Source organism: Meles meles, chromosome 9 (assembly GCF_922984935.1).
Source record: "Meles meles chromosome 9, mMelMel3.1 paternal haplotype, whole genome shotgun sequence".
In the NCBI taxonomy this organism is placed as follows: Eukaryota; Metazoa; Chordata; class Mammalia; order Carnivora; family Mustelidae; genus Meles; species Meles meles.
Window position 1 is genome coordinate 63269618 of NC_060074.1, and position 23303 is coordinate 63292920.

General features: G+C 35.5%; 1 protein-coding gene across 1 annotated transcript in view; it reads right to left on the bottom strand.

Moving 5' to 3' along the window:
* The window catches only part of TTC21B (tetratricopeptide repeat domain 21B), a 75611-nt gene that overhangs the window by 52131 nt on the left and 177 nt on the right, over positions 1 to 23303 (bottom strand). Inside the window, exons 2-11 of the mRNA XM_046019862.1 lie at positions 19895 to 20024; positions 19694 to 19804; positions 16231 to 16397; positions 13382 to 13504; positions 10487 to 10644; positions 5468 to 5552; positions 4243 to 4341; positions 2264 to 2456; positions 1720 to 1817; positions 1202 to 1402 (exon numbers count right to left, since the gene is read on the bottom strand). Of these exons, the coding sequence (XP_045875818.1) occupies positions 1202 to 1402; positions 1720 to 1817; positions 2264 to 2456; positions 4243 to 4341; positions 5468 to 5552; positions 10487 to 10644; positions 13382 to 13504; positions 16231 to 16397; positions 19694 to 19804; positions 19895 to 20024 (1365 nt within the window). The remainder of the gene's footprint in view (positions 1 to 1201; positions 1403 to 1719; positions 1818 to 2263; positions 2457 to 4242; positions 4342 to 5467; positions 5553 to 10486; positions 10645 to 13381; positions 13505 to 16230; positions 16398 to 19693; positions 19805 to 19894; positions 20025 to 23303) is intronic.

Sequence of the window (23303 nt, forward strand, 5' to 3'; positions counted from 1 at the left end):
GCTATAAATCAGGGAGAATGCTAAGAACTATGCTTTTAGCAATGAAGTATTTGGTACTCTATCTTAAGATATTCCTATACTGAATCATGAGCTGAGTACAGTAATGTCAAGTCATCTACTCACTGTCTGTAATAACAAGAGTGCTGACTAATGGATCTACCTACATAAATTTGGAAAGAACTCTCTGAGAATACAATAAAAGGTTCCATCTTCAGTTCTACTAAAAGGTAGGTAAGGCAGATAATGGAGGACGGTAAAGATCCATATAAAATAGACAACAATCAGGATATAAAACAATATGATAATCTGGAATTATGAGATGAATCTGAGGAGATGAAATTTCCTAGGGATAGAGTCTACACCTAAGTCCTCAGTTACAGTGAATAATAGATCTAAGGATTTTAGGTAACCATTAATTCAACAGGATCAATAATATAATATGATTCACAAAAGAAAGCTCGAGGAACCCCCAGAATTAGGGAGGAAGAGGATCTGCCAAGGCCAAACCCATACGTGGAACAGTGATCTTACCAAGAGCCTACTAACAAAATAAGGCTGTCCTCATGGCCAGGGTTCTAACTACGTTATATAAAAAGCAACTAAAATGGCTAAAAACCTGGAATTGTTTAGGCAGAACATGAAAACTAATTTCTAAAATCCAAAGGTCTGTGTTATGATGAGGAATAATCTTTGCTTTGGCGAAGTAAGTGGACTTGCTCTGTGCCACTCCAGAGAGCAGGCAGACCAGGAAATGGGTGAAATTTTTTTAACACAAAGCTGAGTCTGACAACATAGGAAATACAGTTTAATAGTCCTAGTTCTACAGTAAGAACTGCATTTTTGAATGCACCCAGGAGTTGGATGGGCACTTAACGTGGTTGCTGTGGAGTAGATTCAAGTATCACATGCATGTCTGAATTAAATGACTTCTAATAATACCTCTAAACTGAAGATTTTACAATTTTATCAACTCTAAGTGAATATTTGTAAACCAATACATTTATTACTTGATAGCAGTCACTGGTATAAATATTCTGATTTAAAAACTATTTCGACTAATATAGATACAAATACTACCATTGTAAGATGCTGATTTAATCTAACACGTGAAGGACAATTTATTGGTACATTTTATAAAACATCATGTAAGTGATGTTGAAAATATTTTCATTAAAAATAAGGCTGAGAAAGAATTACTTACCTGCATTGGACAAAAATTCAGATATTCTGTAATAATTTCTAGCAAGAAATCAGGATTTAAGTTCTCAAAATACTGTATGCCAAGTGGTAAATCTTCTAACTGTGAAAAATGAGTGTCCAGAACATCATTTAACAAATTAATAACTTCTTCTTGTCGTTTATTTTTCTTCATAGCAAGGATTGCATGTAAATAGGTTAATTCCTAGAAATTAAGCAGTCGTCATTAAGTATCCTATTCAGTTGTAAAGTCATTTATTTCCACTTAGATTTCAAATGTTTATGAAGTGCTATTTATGTGTATTATTTGTTCAAATTTCAGTATTGGCTTGGACAAACTTTTAGAATCTTATACAAGAATATTTAAAGTCTAATCCTGTGTGGAGGTAAGTTAGTAAATGCAATTATATATTAAAATTAATATGTATTAACCCTAAAGCCACTACTATTACTAAAATTTTAAATCTCGTATTTTATAAACAGTATTTAGGATCTACCATCTAATAAAATAAAAGACTTTACCGCAGATTTTCCAATAGACTGCTGAATTTCCCTAAGGAATTCTAGCTGCTGGTCTGCATCCTGTAACTGCCCTTCAATTAACTGACATCGGATAAATCCTAAAACCAAACACAATAAAACAGTCCAAGTCCGCATCAATTCAGGCATGTACATGTCAAGCTAACACAAACATTAATAAAAGATTTTCCCTCCATAGCAAAGTATTAATAAATTATAAGAAAGTATAAGACATGAAAGCAATACTACTTCAGATTTAAAATAAAAGAAAATAAAATGGGCAGCTCTGTACCCAAATAAAATCAGTTACTGAGAAATTCAGGATTTACAGGAACTACCTCATAAAAATCTGTTCTCTCAAGATATTACTTAAGAAATAAAAACTTCATTTTAAAGATTCCTGTTTTTTTTTTTCTTTTGTGGATAATGGAGGACAGTTTAATTTTAGAAAACCACAACATACATTTTTTTCTTCTTTCACAGCAGGTATTAAAAGGAATTAATGACTTGCATCTATCTGAGGAACATTTAGAAAGAGCGGTCCTACCAATTAGTGCAGGGACGCTAGTTTCATCAAGTGTCATGGCGGTCTTATACCACTTCAGTGCCTCTTTAACTTTTCCTTGTAAAATCATCTGGTATCCAAGTTCTGTAGCAAATTCTGATTGCTGAGGGGTTAAACTAAAAGCTTTTTCTAGTAACGTCTGAATTTTTTGAAGAATGAGTTGACTTCGCCCACACTAAAAAGAAAAAAGAAATTTCAGACTAGAAAGTCAAACACTTCTACTCAGGTGAGAGAATTATTTTTTCCTAAAGATACAAATTATTTGTACTTCATAGAAGTAGAATTTTTTAAAAGTATTTAATAATCAAAGAAAAATAAAACTTCATAGAAATAGAATAAAAAGATACAAAGTATTTGTACTTCACAGAAATAGAATGACAAAAAGTAATAATCAAAGAAAAATATGACTTCTCTATTTACTATCAAGACAGAACAGCAAGAGTTTATATCCAAGCAGAACTTAAAATCCTAATGAGCTATTTTAAACAATGGCTTATTGAAAAGTATACTCTAATGATGTTGCTGTACAAGAATACCTTTTAGAACTTTTTCTACTTTTCGAAGTTTTTTTAACTGTCTCATGATTGTTTAAGGATTTGCTTTCCCCCTAAGTTGAGGTATGCCACCAGGGTGAATATTTTAAAAGATTACTCATTAGAATTTTTGTGAAAAAAGTTTCAAAAATATTTCAAGAAATGGCAACTCTGCTAAAATAAGTATGCAATGTTCTAACATAATAACTTTTAAGAGAAAAATACTAAACTGCTAAAATTTTTGTAAGCTTATTTAAAAACTAATGAGAATAAATTATTTGGCAATAAGGTAAATAAAGAAAGGTAAATATCTTCCTTAACTCAAACTTCTGTTAATAGCACAGATTTTTTCCCTTTAAATTTCACACAATCTGACAATGTTTTTTAAATAAAGAATTCAGTTTCCTCATGTCATTTAATAATTACAATCCTTGATTTTTTTCTTTCAATTTTATATCTAGTATTTCACCTGCTTGTATATATCATTTTCCTTATTTTTTCCCTAGTTTAATTAAGACCTTTTCAACTCTTTCAGTCCTTGTATTGATTTTGAGATTCTGCAGTACTTTTCTATTCCATTCCTGATTATCTTCTTTATACTGGATGTTGTAATGAAAATATTTCTTTACTCTTACATTAATATGGTAAGTGCTGTGAAGTGTGTAAGCCTGACGATTCACAGATCTGTACCCCCTGGGGCAAATAATACATTATATGTTAATAAAAATTAAAAAAAAAATCCCAGCCATTTCCCACAACAAAATTGTCTCTTACCCATGTTAGAACTGTTTTTCAAATATAAATGACCCTTGAATAATGCAGGGGTGAGGGTGCTGTCACCCATGCCCTCCCCTGCCTCTCCCACACCACACAGTTGAAAATCTGCATATAATTTTTGACTTCCCAAACACTTAACTATTAATAGCCTACTACTGACCACGCCTTCCTGATAACCTAAACACAGTCTATTAATGCACATTTTCTATGTTACATATTCTTACAATAAAGTTAGAGAAAAGAAAATAATAAGGAAAATACAATACTGTATTGATTGAATACATCTGCAGTCAGTGGACTCACACAGTTCAAACCTGCATTGTTCAAAGGTAAACTGCAGTTTCAAAAAAACAAAATAAAGAATAACCCTAGTTATAAATCCTATGCTCCGATTAATAAATGACTTCCCACTTCCTTTAGAATTTCCCACTTCCCTATCCTTTCCCACTTCCATGAAGCCTCCATAATATCTTCTTATGGTTAGAAATCATATCTCCTCTGAACTGCCTTTCTTACGAATATATCACATATTTACATATGTATGTTATTTTCATTCTAAGCCATATGCTCTTTGATGCCTCAACTTTTGTGACTTATTTAATATTCCTAGCCACGGATAACAAAGCTCTGCTGCACAGCAAGCTCTCTTACAGTTCTGCTGAAGGCTACTGTGATCTTATAAAAAAGTTGAGCATTCTGGGGTTCCATGGCATCCAATGCATTCTCTAAGTTTTCCAGCTTGGTGGCAGCCTGAAACAAAAGTACCAGGATAATTTTAAAATAAACTAAGAAAAAAAGAATACATGACATATACCCTAATAAAATCTATGTTGTGAAATGTATTAAAGGTTCTTTTAAAAAGCTCAAGAATTATGAAGAACTGAGATTTAAAATGTGTTTTTTAGGGGTCCCTGGCTGACTCAGGCAGCGTGTGACTCTTGATCTTCCGTCATGAGTTTGAGTCCCACATTGGGTATAGAAATTACTTAAATAAATAAATCTTTAAAAAAAATAAAATAAAATAAATCAAGTGTGTTTTTAAAATATCCGTTTTTGAATGGAAACCTCTTGATGGGTAAAGATAACCCATAATATTCAATTAACTATATATGCCCCTCTCCAACAATTAGTTCATGAGATATGGATAATAAAATTGTGAACATTAATATTATATGAGATCAGATTTTTGATTACCTATATAGTCTGGCTTATATTTAAAATACTCTCTGGAATAAGAAAAATTAACATGCTGTAAGTTATTTCAATGCTTGGAAAATTTACTGAAGAGCTGCCCCTAGTAAAATTCCCCTGGTATTTACTGAAGAACTTACTAGTTGCTGTCACATTTAACAATCTAACCAGACTAAACACAATTCAAATCTACTACTATATAATACTATTTTATAATACTATTTGCTTCAGACTGTATTTTGGCATTCCATAACCTAGTACCTAATCAATGTGTTCATTACTACAGAAACATGAATCATATTATAAGGTCCAATGGGATGGCATCCTAAGCCCATTTAAATTATACAAACTCAGTTAAACTCTAAAAAAACCTAAGGACTACATTTTGCATATATATTCTTCCTTACCTATCATCACCAGTTAATTAATCACGCATGGGAATTTTATGTACAAAACCACATATAATATAACTGACTCAAGGAATTTTCAAGGTATTTTAACTATTTGACATTTTTGCTTTATTAGTTGATTTAAGAAGCTTGTCACTGTGTTAAAGTATATTTCTAGAATTCAAGTAAAAATTACCATGGCATACATTCTGAAAGGGCTCTTCAGGCTCTAATGTATGGGCATATGTATATGTATTTTTTACTACAGGAAACTTAAATAGTACAATACAACTTACCTTCTCTGTGTCCCCCTCCCTACACAAATAGTAAAGAGCCAGGATTCTTAGTGCTTCCACATTTTGATTGTCTTGAAGCATTAACCTGCAAAAAAACATTTCACATAATGTTGAAATAGACTTAATGTGCTTTCTTTTATCTGAGGGTCTGAAAAGGCAGTTTGCTGGTCTGACTATTCCACTGTCTAAATAATAATTTTAATTAGTAAAATAATATACCCTTTATGAAAATTATCAACCTCATTATTTAAGCTAAAAAATAATCTCTGAATCTTAATCTATAATATGTTTTGAAAAGATACGAATAGATTGTATCAGTCTCTTTAAATCCTTTGACAATCCTAAATAAAGTATTAATCATATCCAACAGTGTATTAAAAGAATAATGGATGGCTCAGTCGGTTAAGTGTCCAACTCTTGATTTCAGCTTAGGTCATGATCTCAGGGCGGTGAGATGGAGCCCCTCATCGGGCTCTGTGTAGAGTGTGGAGCCTGTCTAAAATTCTCTCTCTCCCTCCCCCAACACCCTCACCCTCTCAAAAAAAAAAAAAAAAGAAAAAAGAAAAAGAAAAAGAAAAATAGAAGAAGAAAAAGAAGAAGAATTCACCCTGACCAGGAAGATTTATTATCACAAGACTTTCAGGAATGAAAGATGGGTTAAACATTTTAAAATCTATTAATGTAATTCACAACATTAAAAAACAGATTCCTATGTGAAGAAAACAAATCAGAAAAAATTATGGAAAAATACCCTATTAGTAAAAGGAACAACTCCCCTTTCCCAAAAAACTTAGTAAAAAACATGCAAAAGCTATATAAATTCCTAAACTTTACTCAAGGACATCTGAAAAAGAAACTGAACAAATGGGGTAACCAACGCACTAGGTTTCTTATCATGAATGGTATGGCATATTGAATTATTAGCCTCAATCTTCCCACCTTCCATTAATACAAGCTTTCTGCCATGAAAGTGAGCAGTTCCTCATATAAATGCTGACATGTACTTTACTGCTTCTTAGCTATGGATTTGGACATTTTCCTTATATTGGTCAATGGAATGTGAAGAGGAGTGGCAGTGTACCACCCCCAAAGTTTCGGAGTCATTAAATATTTCTGCCTGTTCTCACACATCTCTGCTATCTCCAAGAGAAGAGTTTCCTCTGGAAAGCTGCTGCTCTCTGGCTTGAGCCCAGAGAACACCCTTAGAGCTGACCAGAGACCAAACTGCAGTGAGGTGCCACACCCAGATAGCTGGATTTAAAATTGGAAGCAGAACACCAAGCAAGCTTGGTCAAGGTCAGAGGATCCCTACCAAAGCAAGAAATGAGTGCTTATAGTCATATGCCCTGAGATCTGTAGTTGTTTGCTATGGTCCTAACGTTCTAATGACACGTGATAATACACATTTTTGGTTAAAAAATTTTCTCCCAAATAATCTATAGATTTAATGTAATTTAAACCAAAGTCTTGGTAAGGTTTCTTTTTCTTTTTTTTTTTTAACTTGGTAAGTTAATTCTGGCAGTCAACTGCAGAAGAAGAGCCAAGAAAACTATCTAAAAAGAAACATGATGAAGAACTTGACCTAAAAAATATATTTAAAAAGGACCAGTCAGTATACAGGGGGAAAGTCAGCTTTTACTATTAAAAAGATACTCAATCTCACCATAACTGAAGAAATGAAAATAAAAATAAGGTTTTATTCTACCATATTCTACCATTTTTATTCTATCAGATTGTCAAAAACAAAAACAGAAAAATACAACACTGGTAACAGCCAGAATTGGTTAAGGGCGGAGGAGGGGGCATCCAGTAGACTACGGACTGGAGTATAAATTAGTGTAAATTCTTAGGAGAACAATTTGGTGGTGTCTTCCAGAATTTCAAACATGCATATGTGAGGACGAGACTGCAATCTGTCCCCTCAAATCCATTCTCTCTTCACTTGCTTGAGCACACAGCTAGCTTACATTTTCCTGCCACCTTTGCCACTAGAGGTGGCCCTCTGGACACAAGGCAACGTATGCCGCTTCTAGACCTGGGCTATTAAGAAAAGTGGAATGACTCCTCCACCCTCTTTGCCTTTGTACCAGCTGGATACCAATGTCATGAGGTTTTAGGACAAGGCAGAGTTGCAAGACAGAAAGGGATTAGGTCCCTTAATGATGGTGTGGGGGAAGGCGGCCTGATCAGGATTTATACACACTCAAAATAGTTACATATCAGAAGAAAAATTCTATTATGTGTTTAGATCTATTTTTTTTTAGGAGCTTAGCCTACCCTAACAAATATGGTTCCCTTTAACTCAGTAATCCCTCATTTGGGAAACCATCCTCCAGACATATACTTTACATGTATAAACAGGTGTGTGTGTGTGTGTGTGCGTGTGTGTGTGTGTGTGTGTGTGTGTGTGCATACGCCTAAATGTCTACCTATGGGAAAATATAAACTATCTGTATGTTTACTTTATAGATGTTTTCATTGTTAAAAAACAATTATGTGTATCTGTGTGAATGGATATAATAGAACATCCACAAAATACTAAGTTAAAGAAAAATCAAATGTATGGGTATCTGGGTGGCACAGTTGGTTAAGTGTCCAACTCTTGGTTTCAGCTCAGGTAGTGATCTCAGGACTGTAAGATCAAGCCCTGCATTGGGCTCCACGCTCAGCACTGAGTCTGCTTGAGTTTCTCTCTCCCTCTCCCTCTGCCCCTCCCCACCATGTGCGTGTACTCTCTCTCTAAAATAAATCTTTATATTTTTTTAAAAAGATTTTATTCATTTATTTGACAGACAGAGATCACAAGTAGGCAGAGAGGCAGGCAGAGAGAGGGGAAGGGAAGCAGGCTCCCTGCTGAGCAGAGAGCCCGACGTGGGGCTTGATCCCAGGACCCTGGGATCATGACCTGAGCTGAAGGCAGAGGCTTTAACCCACTGAGCCACCCAGACGCCCCTAAAATAGATCTTTAAAAAAAACAAAAATCAAGTTTAAAAACTATATAACAAGTCTATTTTTTACACACATCCTCCAAAATATATTTTTTATATATTATATTGATACTCCTTTTACCTCCTTACTCACACACAGTGCCTAGAAATCTAGAAAAATATAAACATCAAAGAGTTATTAATGTCCAAATTGTGGCCTTCAAATATCATTTCCCACTAAAAGGGTTAGATTGCATTCCACAATGGCTAATACCTGTTTGGGGCAGTAAATACACAAAATGGCCCTAGTATATCTTCCTCTATACCAAATAGCAAGGAAACAATCAAAGACTGCTAGGTTCATATGAAAAGGGACTGAGAACTAACTTGAAGGGGCTACTAAGAGCCAAAGATGAGACAATTTGAGCAAGTATAATAACCAAAATGGTTAGCAACATACAAATTTAATCAACGTCATATAAACAAATCCAAAGTACTAATCAGTCAACTCTGTAGGACGCCAGGGAATTTTTAACTTTTTTTTTTGGTTTTTTGAAACACAGAAATAAAAGGCTCAAGCATTTATCCAATTTTTCTTAAATGAATTATAACACCAGATAACTACCAGTAAGTTAGAATTTTTTTTTTTTTAATAGTACTCCAGCTAAGAAATGAAGAAAGAATGATATAACAACATTAATCCTACAGCACCCATGCACTGAGCACAAATTTCTGCTAAAAAGGTGCCTGGGTGGCTTAGTCAGTTAAGTGTCTAATTCTTGATTTTGGCTCAGGTCATAGTCTCAGGGCTATGAGATCGAGCTCCACACTGCGTGTTGGAGGCTGCTTAGGATTCTCTATCTCTGCCTTCCCTCTACTACTCTTAAAAAGTATATATTCTGCTAAGACCACAAAAAGACAAGTGAAGATTATGTCCCTTTGATGAAAGAACACATCACCACTTACTAGTTATTGCAAAAAAAATAGAAAATAAAAAATTGAACATGAATCTAACCAAGCCTCTATACCCAGTACCAATTTATAGGAAATTCAGAGGACAGCAACAAGTTATACAGTGTATGGCATGCAATAATAAAATTCTTATGGAAAACCTCCAGGATAAAAGACGGGTTCTTTAACTTACACATCAAAAGAGGTGGGAGTAGTGGGAAGCAGGTGGAGGGAGAAAAAAGGAAAATCAGGAGAGGCGGAAGAAGAAAAGGAATCCTCCAATGACTTCACACTTCAGAAGAAAAATCCAAATCCTTAAGATTACCAAGACCTCCCACAACCTGGCTCCCCTGGCTCCACCCTTCTACTCTGACTTCACTGTCCAGTCATTTTATCCCCTTCCACTCCTTAAAAACATCACACAAACTTTTGCCTCAAGGTTTTTGCATTTGTTTTTCCTTCTTTTTGCAAAGTCTTCTTCCATGGCATGGAAGCAAGCATGGCTTGCTCCCTTAGTTCAAATGCCAGCTGCTCACTGCCACCCCATAAAATGGAATCCCTCCCCACACTCCTTATTTCACTTCCCAGCTTTATCTTTTCTCCATAGCACTTATAACTCTCTGACATACTACATAACTTCTTATTTGTTCTGCCTATTACATGGTTCCTCTCATTAGAATATGAGTTTCACAAGGGCAGGGACATTTCCATTGAAGAGTGTCTTAGGACAGCTATTCAGACATTTATGTAAATCAGTAAGTTCAGTTTTTATTTTTTTATTTTATTTTATTTTTTTTAAAGATTTTATTTATTTATTTGACAGACAGAGATCACAAGTAGACAGAGAGGCAGGCAGAGAGAGAGGGGAGGAAGCAGGCTCCCCGCTGAGCAGAGAGCCCGATGCAGGGCTCGATCCCAGGACCCTGAGATCATGACCTGAGCTGAAGGCAGAGGCTTTAACCCACTGAGCCACCTAGGTGCCCCAAGTTCAGTTTTTAAAAACAATGCAAAGTTAAGTTCTTCAATTTTATATTGTTTGAAAAAATCAAATCTAAAATATGATTTAAAAAATACAGATTTTTTTTTTTCTGGAAATTATAACCAGATCCAAAGGTACTTGCATTATCTTTTTTTACTTAACCTCTGTGCTGTTTCAATAGTCTGGTCCCAATCCTGTAAGGCAAGTTGTAGTTTCATTTTCTTTACAAAAGCGGGAAGGAAACTTGGAAAGTTTACTATTATTTGGTTCACAGTGTCCAGAGCACCTGAATAATTCTGGCGCATCTCAAGGCATTGTGCCTAATGGGAGAAAAAAAGTGACATCAAAACTGTGATCATTAATACTGAGGTTCTCACAATAGCTATCCTGGAAGAGGCAGAATACTACTATTTAACACTTTTCTACATTTTTGTTTTCTGACTTTTCTATAAGGAACAGTTATTTAATAATGAGAAATACAAAACAAATTTTTAACAAAAATTTTAAAACATCACAGAACATTAAAACTATTTTATGTAAACGACTTCGTTATAAAACCCTAATTTAAATAACTAGAATAGAAAAATTACCTTTTAGAATAAAATATTTCCAGGACATTTGCAAATAGCATCTAAAATGAGATTTTGTATCTTAAAAAAAAATACTTTCAGGGTAAAGAAGGTAAGACTTTAAAAAATAAGCAAAATAAACTTCAAACAACTCCTTCTAGCTCAACATTTTCAATTCTAGGAAGTATCTTAAGGAAATAATTGAGTAAGGCCACAAAACAATGTAGATTATATTTATGGCAGATTTATAACAGACATAATGGAAAAAAATAAAAATAACCAAAATGTCCATACAGGATTAAATTATAGCTTATCCATTTAATCAAATTTTAGGTGGTTATGTGGATTTGTAGATCTATATTTACTGACATGAAGAAATGTCATTTATAATGTAATAGTTTAACTGGTTATCTCTAATGGTGATATTTATTCTTAATTCAGATATTTCTGAATTGTATTTTTTACAATGTCTATGTATTAATTTTATAGTCAGAAAAAATAAAGCTATAGAGTTAGTGGTTTAAGAAAAGATATGAGGCATATTTATCACATATCAGATTTTTTTAAAAATTTGCTCCGAGATCTATTCAGTCCTGGAATTTAGTCCTGGAATAAATTTAGTCCTGGAATATCTCAGTTCAAAATGAGCATCCAATATACAATATAATCCTAAAATTGGTTTGAGATTATATTTTCATGTATATTCCCATATAATTATACTCCCATATAATTAAAGGAAAGTCTGAGAACCATCCAAAAATGCCACTATGTCAAGATAAATTATTAAAATCTCTGAAAGCTGAGAAAGATTAATGCAGAGAATTTTTTCAAATTACATGTATCTTTAAAATCTGCCTAAATAGCTGGTAAGGTAAAAAAAGAAAAGCATGTTAAAAGACCACACATATATTACTCCCTTAGATCATCACCTCCCATATGATGTCACAAACATATTAAATGAAACTAAATTTGCTATGTATTTGGTTCACATCATTCCAAGTTGGAATCAGGATAATGTAAACATCCTCTGTTGAATTAATTGAAAAATAAATACAAAACTGGGATGGTTTGTATCAGAAAAAGATTTTAAACCAATCTTAAGTATTGGAGGAAAAAGGTAAATCCGTCCTAAACCATATTAACACCTGAAATAGCCCCACCTGAGGAAATTATCAACTAGTTTTCTTTAAGGAATAAGGAGGAGGAAAAATGATCAAGAAAATCTTTTTAAAAACTTGATAAATACTCAATTCCTCTAGCAGTGCCATTAGATAAAACTTGACTCCAACCAGCTGGAATACTAGTTATACCAGAGGCACATATCTGAACAACCTCAAAAGCCACAGAAATTGACAAGAGTGATGAGGGGATATTAACAGCCAAGACACTAATAATCCTCTTTTTTATCCCCCCTCATTACTACTTATCTAACAAGCTGTTTTCCTACCATAAAAATTTAATTTCCTGTTGTTAAATTTAAAAAATTTGAAAAATTTTAAGACATTCTAAAGGCATCAATGGAACTGAAGAAAGGGCCCAAATTATACATTTCTACCCACCAATGATTTCTAATGACTCTGCCAATTAACTGCTCATTCCTCACAATGTAAATCAGGTCATGTTGTTTTTCTTTTCCATTGGCTGCCTATCCATCTGGTTCAAATGAAAAGTCTGATAATTCACAGACCTGTACTCCTGGGGCAAATAATGCATTATATGTTAATAAAAATAATTTTTTTAAAAAAGCCAATGGCTTTATACAATCAGTCCTGCCTCTCCTCACTCACCCCACACCCACCTTCTTTTCCTCTAGCCTCCATTCCTAATGTCCACTTTGCTCATTCCACTTTCATCTCCTGGCCTCCCAGCAATGCCCTGAACATGCCTTAAGGTACTTCAACTTGTTCTCCCCTCTATTTGTGATGGTTTCGCACTGGAGCCCACAGAGCTTCAACTCTCACCTCCTGTGTGGCAGCTTAACTGTCACTTTCTCTGACCACATCATTTAAACCTACAAATTCATAACCCAGCTCTACACCTCCTCCTTTATCTGATTTATTTTTCCATTGCACTTATCACCTTCTAATACACTACACAATTTTCTTACTTATTTTATTGTTTGACTCCAACAATAGAGTATAAGCCCCATAAAAGCAAGTAGTTTTATTTTGCTTCAGGGTATCCCGAGTATCGACAGTGATGCCTTGCACATATTAGGCAAACTATAAAAGTTTAGTGGGTCAGTAATATAGGAACCACCACCAACAATTAAAACCAATCAAGATTCAGGAATTTGGTAAGGAATACATTTCTCTAGTTTGTTGTTCACTGTCCTATACAAATAAAATCCAAGTACCTCCTATATTTGAGAGCTGATAAAAGTAACATGATAATTAGTACATTTTTTGAGCTACTCGGTTTTGTTAGGTTTCAAACAGATTATGAATAAATTTTAAAACATGATGTATTTACCCCAACTCCAACTCACCTTACCCAGCAGAGCAAAAATATCATTTCCATCTTGTAATCCCTCTTCAAAATATCTCAGTGCTTTTTTAGTATAAGGTTCTTTTCCTCTTGTGATATCAAGCCATGCTTTCAAAACCTGTCCCTGTAGAATGAAAAATTCTAATCATACTTCCATTTTATTGGTAGCAAAATAAATGTTGATGAAAGAAGTAACCTAACGTCCTTTTTTTGTGATTAGTAACAAGAAATCACTCTGCCAAAAAATGTTATGAATAATTAAAACAGTGTTCAGCAAAATTGTTTTCAAACAGTTTCCAGCCTAGAGTCTTGGAACTGTTAGGTATTTCAGCCCTTAAGGTTACAACGTATTCAATATCAACATTAACTTGCCAAATATTCCATTAATCCTAAATAATCAATATTCTTACCCGGAATTTTACTACTAAGTTATTAATAATAATTGTTAAACATGTAATTCAATACACAAACAAGAATCTTTTTTTGGACAAACAGACCAAGTAAACCAAGATGGAAGAACAGAAGAGTCTTGCTTGATACATATTAAAAATTAAGATAATGTGGCAACTATCTTAATCCTTGTGACCAGTCCAGTGAGTTTTAAATGAAGGGATAAATGACCTCAGAAATCAGACTGAAGAAGTCATGGATGTTTACTTTCAGAAATACCAGTGGGTCAGGGCACCTGGGTGGATCAGTGGGTTAAGCTGCTGCCTTCAGTTCAGGTCATGATCTCAGGGTCCTGGGATCGAGTCCCACATCAGGCTCTCTGCTCAGCAGGAGCCTGCTTCTCTCTCTCTCTCTCTGCCTGCCTCTCTACTTGTGATCTCTCTGTCAAATAAATAAATAAAATCTAAAAAAAAAAAAAAATGCCAGGGAGTCAGTCGGTTATAAGGTTTATAGGTTTAGAAAGAAGACGGATATAGGTTACTTTACTTTTCAGTGTCCAAAAACATTGTGAAATCTGTTCTTCTATCAAAAAATTTCTAGGTTTACTCATAAATTTATAAATCTTTAAGATTATATTTACCTCCCTGCATTTCACTTGAAAAGACAGATATGAATATTAAAACAATGCTATTTCTCTCTTTTTTTTTTGAAGATTTTATTTATTTGAGAGAGAGAGCATGCGTGTGTGCGCAGAAGCGGGGGTGGGGGCAAAGGGAGACTGAGAGCAGGTTCTTTCCCAAGTAGGGAACCAGATGCAGGGCTGAATCCCAGGACCACAGGATCGTGAACTGACCCAAAGGGAGAGGTTTAACTGATTGAGTATCCGGGTGCCCCTAAAAAAAAGCTGTTTCTACTCACTAGATCAATGTCTCTATTTGAATCATTTCAACTATTATCTCTGTATGGATGATTCCCAGCCTTTTTCTAGTCCAATACCTCTTTTAAACTTTTCTTTTTCTAAAAGCTCATCTACTATCCCCATCTCACTGTTCCACCTGAGATGGAGATACAGCATGTCTGGAACCAAATATATTACCCCCCCCCAAGATTATCTTCTCATCCCAACATTCTCTGTTCATGTTAACTGGTCTCTGAACTATCCAGGTTTAAGACTTCAGAGAGACATCCTTCACATCTGACACCTCAAAATCCTGCCCTGCCATTAATACAGTTGACAGCTCTTGCGGATATTTAATAATTTTCAAAGTCATACCCATGGTACAAATTTTAGTGTAGGCCCTCAAAACCTTCTGCCAGAAAGCATGTACCACCATTTTGGGGGCTGCACTCTAGTACCTCCCCAGGCCAGTTCATCCTATAAACCAACAATAAATCAGTCTTAAGAATTTGCACTCTAATAATACCACTGCCACGATTAAAAATCTCAATGACCTCTCTGTGCCTATCAAATTAGATATAAATGTGTACCTAGCTGTCAAGGTCCTTCGCTTTGTCCCAATCCACCTCCCTAAGCTTTTCTCCCATCCTCTTTATCTATGCACCCAGTGTTTCTGTCAAATGGGAGCTTCTCACTATACCCAGAACCAACAAGTCTCCTTGGTTTTCTTTCTTTTTTTTTTTTTAAGATTTTATTTATTTTATTTGACAGATGGAGATCACAAGTAGGCAGAGAAGCAGGCAGAGAGACAGGAGGAAGCAGGCTCCCCGCTGAGCAGAGAGCCTGATGCGGGGCTCGATCCCAGGACCCTGGGAACATGACCTGAGCCGAAGGCAGAGGCTTTAACCCACTGAGCCACCCAGGCACCCCTCTTTGTTTTTCTTATTTCCACTTATTATTTCCCACCTTGGGAGTATCTGCTTCCCTTTTCTATCACCTTTGTATTTGGAAACTATATCCATCTTTCAGGTTTCAGCTCAAATGCTACAGCCTTCAAGAAATTGTTCCTTGTTCTCCTAACATTTATAGATGTGATCTCCCCTTAAATCCTTAGACTAGTGCCGAGCACAAAGTAAGTGAGCATTAACCGTTAATTATTATTTTATACTTTCATCACATGTCTCTCATACCACTTACAAACGTTCTCATAATATTAGCTGGGTATCTGCTCTATGACACCACTAGACTGAACCATCCATGTAAATAAAGTTTATTCCTGATCTTTGTATTCTTAGAGCATTGTATGTAGAGTTCAAGAGGGGAGTGAGAGGAAAGGACAGAGATAAGGAAAGAAGGGAGGAAAGGAACCAGGGAGAGATCTTCTCATGAATTAATAAACAGAATAAAAACAAACAACCTTAGACAACCAAAATTTTACAAAATAATAAAATATTGAAATAAAGCTGCTATTTATAAAATAAGAATAGAGTAACAAAGAATACTACTGAAAATATAAACTTCTTTTAGTAGTGCAATCATTTCAAAATAAGAAACCCAGCTACCTCTTTACTGCCATTTGACATTTTGATCATTCTGTCAATATATTCTCTCGCCTTGTCATGACGGCCAATGTGCCATAGAAATAAGCCTGCGTGGTACAAAGCTTTCGGCCCAGCTCCTTTACGTTGCTCCTTCACTCTGGCATCTGACTCCAGAATAGCTTCTCTATCTAGGAGGGGAAAAAGGCATTAAATGAAAATTAGATTCTAGATCAAGTATTCAAAATGGGTCAATTAACAGAGCACAGAATGTAGTACTTCTCTCTGTAGCACCACTGTCTAATAGAAATAAAATATAAGCCATATTTGTAATTTGAAATTTCCTAGTAGCCACATCAAAGAAGTTAAAAAGAAACAAATACAACTGATTTCAATAATACATTTAACCTAATAGATCTGAGTTTTCATTCCAACACAAAACTGACATGAAATGGAGACACTTTTGTTCTTATTAAATTTTTAAAATCTGATATATGTCATTAGAAAATATATCTCAATTACAATGCTAAATTTTCTTTAAAAATACTTGATTTGAGGTGTGTGGCTGGCTTAGTCTGTTAAGAATCTGCCTTCAGCTCAGGCTATGATCTCAGGGTCCTAGGATTCAGTTCTATGTCAGGTACTCTGCTCAGAAGGCTGCTTCTCCCTCTGCCTGCCCTCTGCTTCTTGCTCTCTCTCTCTGAAAGAAATTAAAAAAATCTTTAATTAAAAAAATACTTGGTTTGTATATAGATTTCATACAATTTATAGCTGAAAACAGCAGATTCATATATTCACTCTTCCAAACATAACTTTTTTTTTTAAAGATTTTATTTATTTATTTGACAGAGTGAGATCACAAGTAGACAGAGAGGCAGGAAGAGAGGGAGAGAGAGGGAAGCAGGCCCCCCGCTGAGCAGGAAGCCCAATGCAGGACTCCATCCCAGGACCCTGGGATCATGACCTGAGTCGAAGGCAGAGGCTTAACCCACTGAGCCATCCAGGCGCCCCCAAACATAGCTTTTCTAATAACTGAATCAAGCATCAGTTTTGAATTTATATTTAATTAGAATTCAATTTAAAATTCAGTTTCTCCAACTAGACACATTTCAAGTACTCAGCAGCCATGTGTGGTTAATGACCCCTGTGATGTACACTACAGTTCTATAATTTATGTCATTCTCAAGATCTAAAGGCTAAATATTCAAATTTTTAAAATAATAAGACAGAAAAATTAGCAATGATTCTAAAATTATTAGAGGTAAATCCAAGAATAGTACTCAAATTACCCAACTCCCTAATCTAATTCTAGAATATGTAAACATTCCTGGATGTTGTCATAGGCCAGTAAAAGGTAATATAATTACTATTATTTACATGTTTTAATACCGAATGCTTGGCTGCTCCCTTAAAAAGATGGTCTACCTCTAATATTTCTAACCATTAAATTTATCACGTGTGTGCTTAGGACACCAATGTCAATTAGCTCCAAACCCTGAACTGAATCAGAATATGGATCAGCTATTCAATAAGTTATAAGAAATGTCAAAATTGAAACTGTGATTCTATCCAACTACCTTTCTGGAAATGATCATCCAGAAAACATCCTTTTATCTCTGTACCACTGTAAACTTACATGTGGAACCACTTTCTGAGTTCACAAAACTGTTTATGGAAGGCTACAGATTGCTTGGCAACAAGACTCTCGAACATACATGAACCCCTTTGCAAGTTTTCATTAAGTAGTCATGATACAGAACAAGAATTCATCAGGGCAGGGGCAGGATTTGTACTTTCCTGCCAGATGTCCACCAAGTCCCAAGTGGGGCATTTGTTAGCTGTGACACCATCTGCACAAAGCTGACTCTTACCCGATATCAGCTCAAGTTCTTAATGCATAATCAGGGATTATGTCAGCATTTAGGAAGAATGGACATGAACAATCTAGGCCCTTCCTAGGCAATACTGATGGACATCTGGTCCCTCCTGAGTTTATGCCCACTCACAATCATCTACGGTATAAAGTAGAGTCAGTGCTCAGGTGTTTCTAAATAGTATTCCTTCCTCCATCTTTTTAGTGTCTTGGAAATATTTCCAATATTCCTGGGAATATTGGGAATTTCCCAAAAGAACCAACACCCTTGAGAATAACCAATTAAATGAAAACTTGATTCTAAGAGGAAAATATTTTGTGGTTTTTTTTTTTTTTTTTTAGATTTACTGACTTCATCTCTCTATGCCAATTCTCTGCTCCACCTAAACACACTCCTGTTGGATCACAGAGACGCATCCATACAAGAAACTAACCCTGAGCAACTTCCACATATTTGCCCATCGATTTAGCCTGTCTGACAAATATGCCTTATATTCAAATCCTACTTGTCCTTCAAAGACCAGATTATAGCCCTATCTTTCACAAAACCTTCACAGCCTTCTTCTATGGATTAATAGTATATACTGTTTTCAGTTAATTATGGAGTCATTTGTTTTCTCATAATTTTATTTAATAGTAACATTAGCATTTAACCTTTGTGGGTTTTACATTTTCTTTTCTTCACTAGACTATAAACTTGATGTCATGGATCACTTTTTACAATTCTTTGGTATTCTCCAACTACATCTGACATAGTCCCTTGCAGAAAGTAAGCACCTAGTCATTAGATTTGTTTACCTGTTAAACATATTAATGTTTTAAATAACTTTTTGTTAATCTGTGCAAGTGTATGTGAAGGAGGTATGTGATACTTTGCTCAGGAAAAAAAAAATTTTCTAGTATTAAAAAAAATTCTATGACAACTGATTATTGTCTATCTAAAACACGATCTATATTCATAATGCTATTGGCTGTTAGTGAATGTATATAAAAGAATTCAATACTATTTCCTCTTTATTATCTACAATTATGATATTCTGCTTCCACCATTAAGAGCCACAGTTCACACAATTTTAATTGCTGGTTTATGCATAAAGTTCTCTTTATTATATACTTATACTTCCTAACCTACTACTGGATAAGAAGTTACTGAATATCTTCTAAGAGCTAGCAACCCCCCTTGTGGGGCCGCATACAGGTCTCTAAGAAGCTAAAGATACAGTGGAAGAGAGAAATTGCATGTAGTTATAGATTTGCATGTAACAAGCTATAAAGCAGGCTGCTGCAGAGCAATTTCTGTATATACCTCTTTTGGGCTGTCCTTTGCTCAATAATTGCTAACATACATTCAATTTGATATGAATTCAAATGATCCCTATATATTAATGAAACTTCTGCTGTAAGATAAAGGAATATGAAAGGGATATAAGACACATATTTCTTGTGCTTGATAAATCTGTAACCTTGTCAGAAGATTAAAAAAAAAAACTGATAAAATAGTATCTACAGAAAATTATAATACAGTATTATCAGACTAAGTGCAAAGTTAACTGAGGAAAATCAAAATGAATTGAGTAGAAAAACTGTCCTAAGCATTATACTTAAATACTATACCTGGATTAGGACTCATTTTATGTGCATATATCAGTGCAATTAGAGAACAAAGTGATACATCTTGTTTATTTTTAATCGCCTCAAATTCACGAAGAGCTTCTTGAGTTTTACCTGAAAATCAAAATTATAACGTGAAAAATTGTTCATAGTACAAAACATGAATTTAAAATGTATGGAACAGGTTTAATAATTAGAACGTACCTTCCATTAATGTACCATAGGCATGATAAAACCTGAACACCGGGTCATTGCCATACCTCTTAACTCCTTCACTGGCAATAAGTAACACATGATGGAAATATTTCTCTTGACAATAGTAATTAATCAAGGTCTAAAAGGAAATAAGAACTAAATGTTAAAAGAGACTTTGCTGTTCTGAAATGCCATAAGAAACACATATTAATCTAAAATCTTGAATAATCTAAAATTAGATAATGCGATTTTTTTTTTCTTTCCCAAGTTCCTGAAAATACTGTTAAAGGCTAGCACTTAATAGTGAGGAATCCAAGACACAATGAACACAAAATTTTTGAAAAAACTCAACATTTCATAATAATTTCAGTCTTCTTTTTCTAAATTATTTGTTAACAATACTTAAATTAGGCTACTTGCACCTCTTGCCTTGTCCACATTTTCTTAAAGGTTTTAGAAAATGGGAACAGACAAAAAACAGGAATAATAAGAGCCTTCCATTGCCAAACCTTAGGATTCTTTTTTTAAAAATCTTGCTTCTATTTTGTTGTTATAGCATTACATAGTAAGGACAAAGTGAATTCAGAAATTCATTGTCAAATGTTGACTTGTTTTCTGAGTTCCACAACAAATAACTGTAAGAACAAAGAACAGATGATCCAAACTGTTTTTTAATGGAAAATAACTATCTTTAAGCTCTTTTCAAAATTGTATTATTTAGATTTACATGGCAGAAAACTAATACCAGGGGATACTAAGTTCTGATTAATTGCGTCTATACTTAACACCTTTTTCTCAGGATCATAACTCAGCCTTAGTTGCTAACCTAATCAGAGAGGGAAGCCAGATTCACCTCCATTAACCAATGTGGGCCATCCCATCCTCACCTCCTCTGACTCTGCAGCTGGTACAGCAATGGTGAGAAATAAGGATGAAGCACCAAGTGACAGGACTGAAATATGAGTGTCTACACTACTTTTTACGGTCTGTTGTTTCTGGAGTCCACATGCTTCTCTCCAGCAGTTACGCAAACATTCTCTGTAACTTTTACTCAGCCTCCCTCCTTGCAGTTACCACCCTCTGCTTCCTGTGCCCCGCACAGCACACTTCAGTGAAGCGCAGTTTTGCTCCACTGCCCTTCCTTAAGATCGCAGATGACCTCTTCGTTTGCCACAACTGAGGATTTCTGTTCCGCATTTAAGCACCTACAACTCTCCTGAAAGGTATCATAAACAGGACACGGATTTAAAGGGGAAAAGAGCTGTTTTTAAATTTCTGGTTCATCTTATGGCACCTTAGTTTGCTCATTTTTAATTATTTACAGATCATTGTGAGGATTAATTATGACATCATACTGTAAAGATGCAAAAAAAAGTAAGTTCCTCTGAACCCATATGCTGATTAAGTAAAAAACACAGTATTCAGTCAAGACCTCTCATGCAACCTCCAGATTCATCTTTCCATTTGCCCCGCTACCCAAGCCTGAAATCAAGTCATTTCATCCTTCCTTCCAATTTGTCCAATCCCCGTGATTCTAACCAGTCAGTAAGGCTCTTCTGTTTCTCTAGTCTTACTTCCTACTCTCCATACCTTACCACTCCTTGGTTTGTTCAGTCCAACAAACATTTACTGCCTACTAGTGCCAGGCACTGGTCTAGATGCTGTGAATGTGAAGATGAGTAAGATATGGTTCCTGACCCAGAAAAGTTTAAATTCTCCTGAAACTGAGACTAGAATCTAAAGACTAACAAATACAATGCAAGCAAGAAAAGAGTTTCTAAAGTGCTTTAGAGATGTTGAAGAATGAGGTTGGGGTGTGGGAGGATGGAAGAATAAAATTAAGGGAAAGAGCCTCCAGGAGGACTTCAGAAGTGCCTCTTGATTTGTGAACTCCTCACTCTCCCTCCACTCATACACATTCTCCCTATTTCCCTTTTGAGATCCTTGAGGAAGACAGAGGACTTAGCCAGGCAGGGGAACTGCAACAACAGACATAAGAAATCAGCAGTGATACACAAGGATGGGGGCATGGAGAGGACTGAACGTCATTCTATACTGTAGAGCAGGGATTGGCAAACTAGTCTACTACCTCTCCTCGTATGGTCAGCAAACCAAGAATGGTTTGTACATTCTCAAATGGTTGAGGGGGGAAAAAAAAAAGAAAAAATGTCCATGAAAAAAGTTTTATTGGAACAGGGCCGTGCTCATTTGTTTAAGTACGTCTATGGCTGCGTTCAAGCTACAATGGCAGATTAGATGACGGAGACACTATGGCCTGAAAAAACCAAGATATTTGGCTCTTTATAGGAAAAGTTTGCCATTCCCTGTTTTAGAGTCTTAAGACACCGATTAGAGGACGAGGAAGTTAGAGAGAAAGGTAGGGTCTAGCAGGTCCTCATATTAAGGACTTGGATTTGCTCCTCCAATCTAAGTGATGAGGAATCAACATAATTCTATTTAGCATGAAACTGCTTTTATTGAAGAGTTCATTTAGGTGGTAGGGGAAAGGATAAATTAAAGTGATGAAAACAAAATTAAGGAGATGGGGAAAGGGCTTAGAAAATAATGTAGCTCAGGCAAAAAAGCTTCCAGCACTCCCTATCACCGCCAAATTGTCCTTCATCCACTTATCACCACCTAACATTTTACTACCTGTCTGATTCCCCCTACTCAAATGTAAGCTCCAAGACTGGGAGAAGTTTTCTTAGTTTTGATATTGAAGGGCCTATATTATCTTCAGGGCTTAGAATAGTGCCAGCAATATAGCCTGCATTCAAAAAATATCTGTCGATAATTGTTGTTTATTTGTTCAGTTCTGCTCATCACTATCTCCAGCTTCCAGGGGACATACAGTGAGCCCTCCATCAACACGCTGAACGAGTCAATCAGTGAACAAACGGAGAAGTCTATCTTCCTACAAAGAAACTTCTAATTTTCAAGCCTCCTGTCCCTGTTTTTAGATCATCATTTCTTAAGGGGTCCCTCATAAAACATATGCTTCACAGATGAATCACTGACAGATAAAGAAGACCATCACCCCAAAACACTCTTCAATTTTCAAGCCTATGTCTTTGTTTTCATGTAATCTTTACGCGCTCCTTTCTGTCCAACCGGTTTACTGACACTAGCTTGCTTAATTAAGTCCTTAACTATCGCACCGGGAGGCACAGTAAGTGTGACTCGTTGACCAAGCTTTCTGAGCCCACGGGATACAAAGTAAAAGTAACCACACACGGGGTGGGATAAGCCCCCTAACGGCAATTCCTTAGCAGCTTGGCTAGACCTCAAGATTTCAAAGCAGGGCCCACGGAGGGGGCCCAGGGGATGCAGCTACAGGCCCACACGCCACGCTGGGGCAGCTGGCGAATGCGGGCAGCAAAAGCCCGGCAGGGTAACGACGCCCTCGTTAATTCTACCC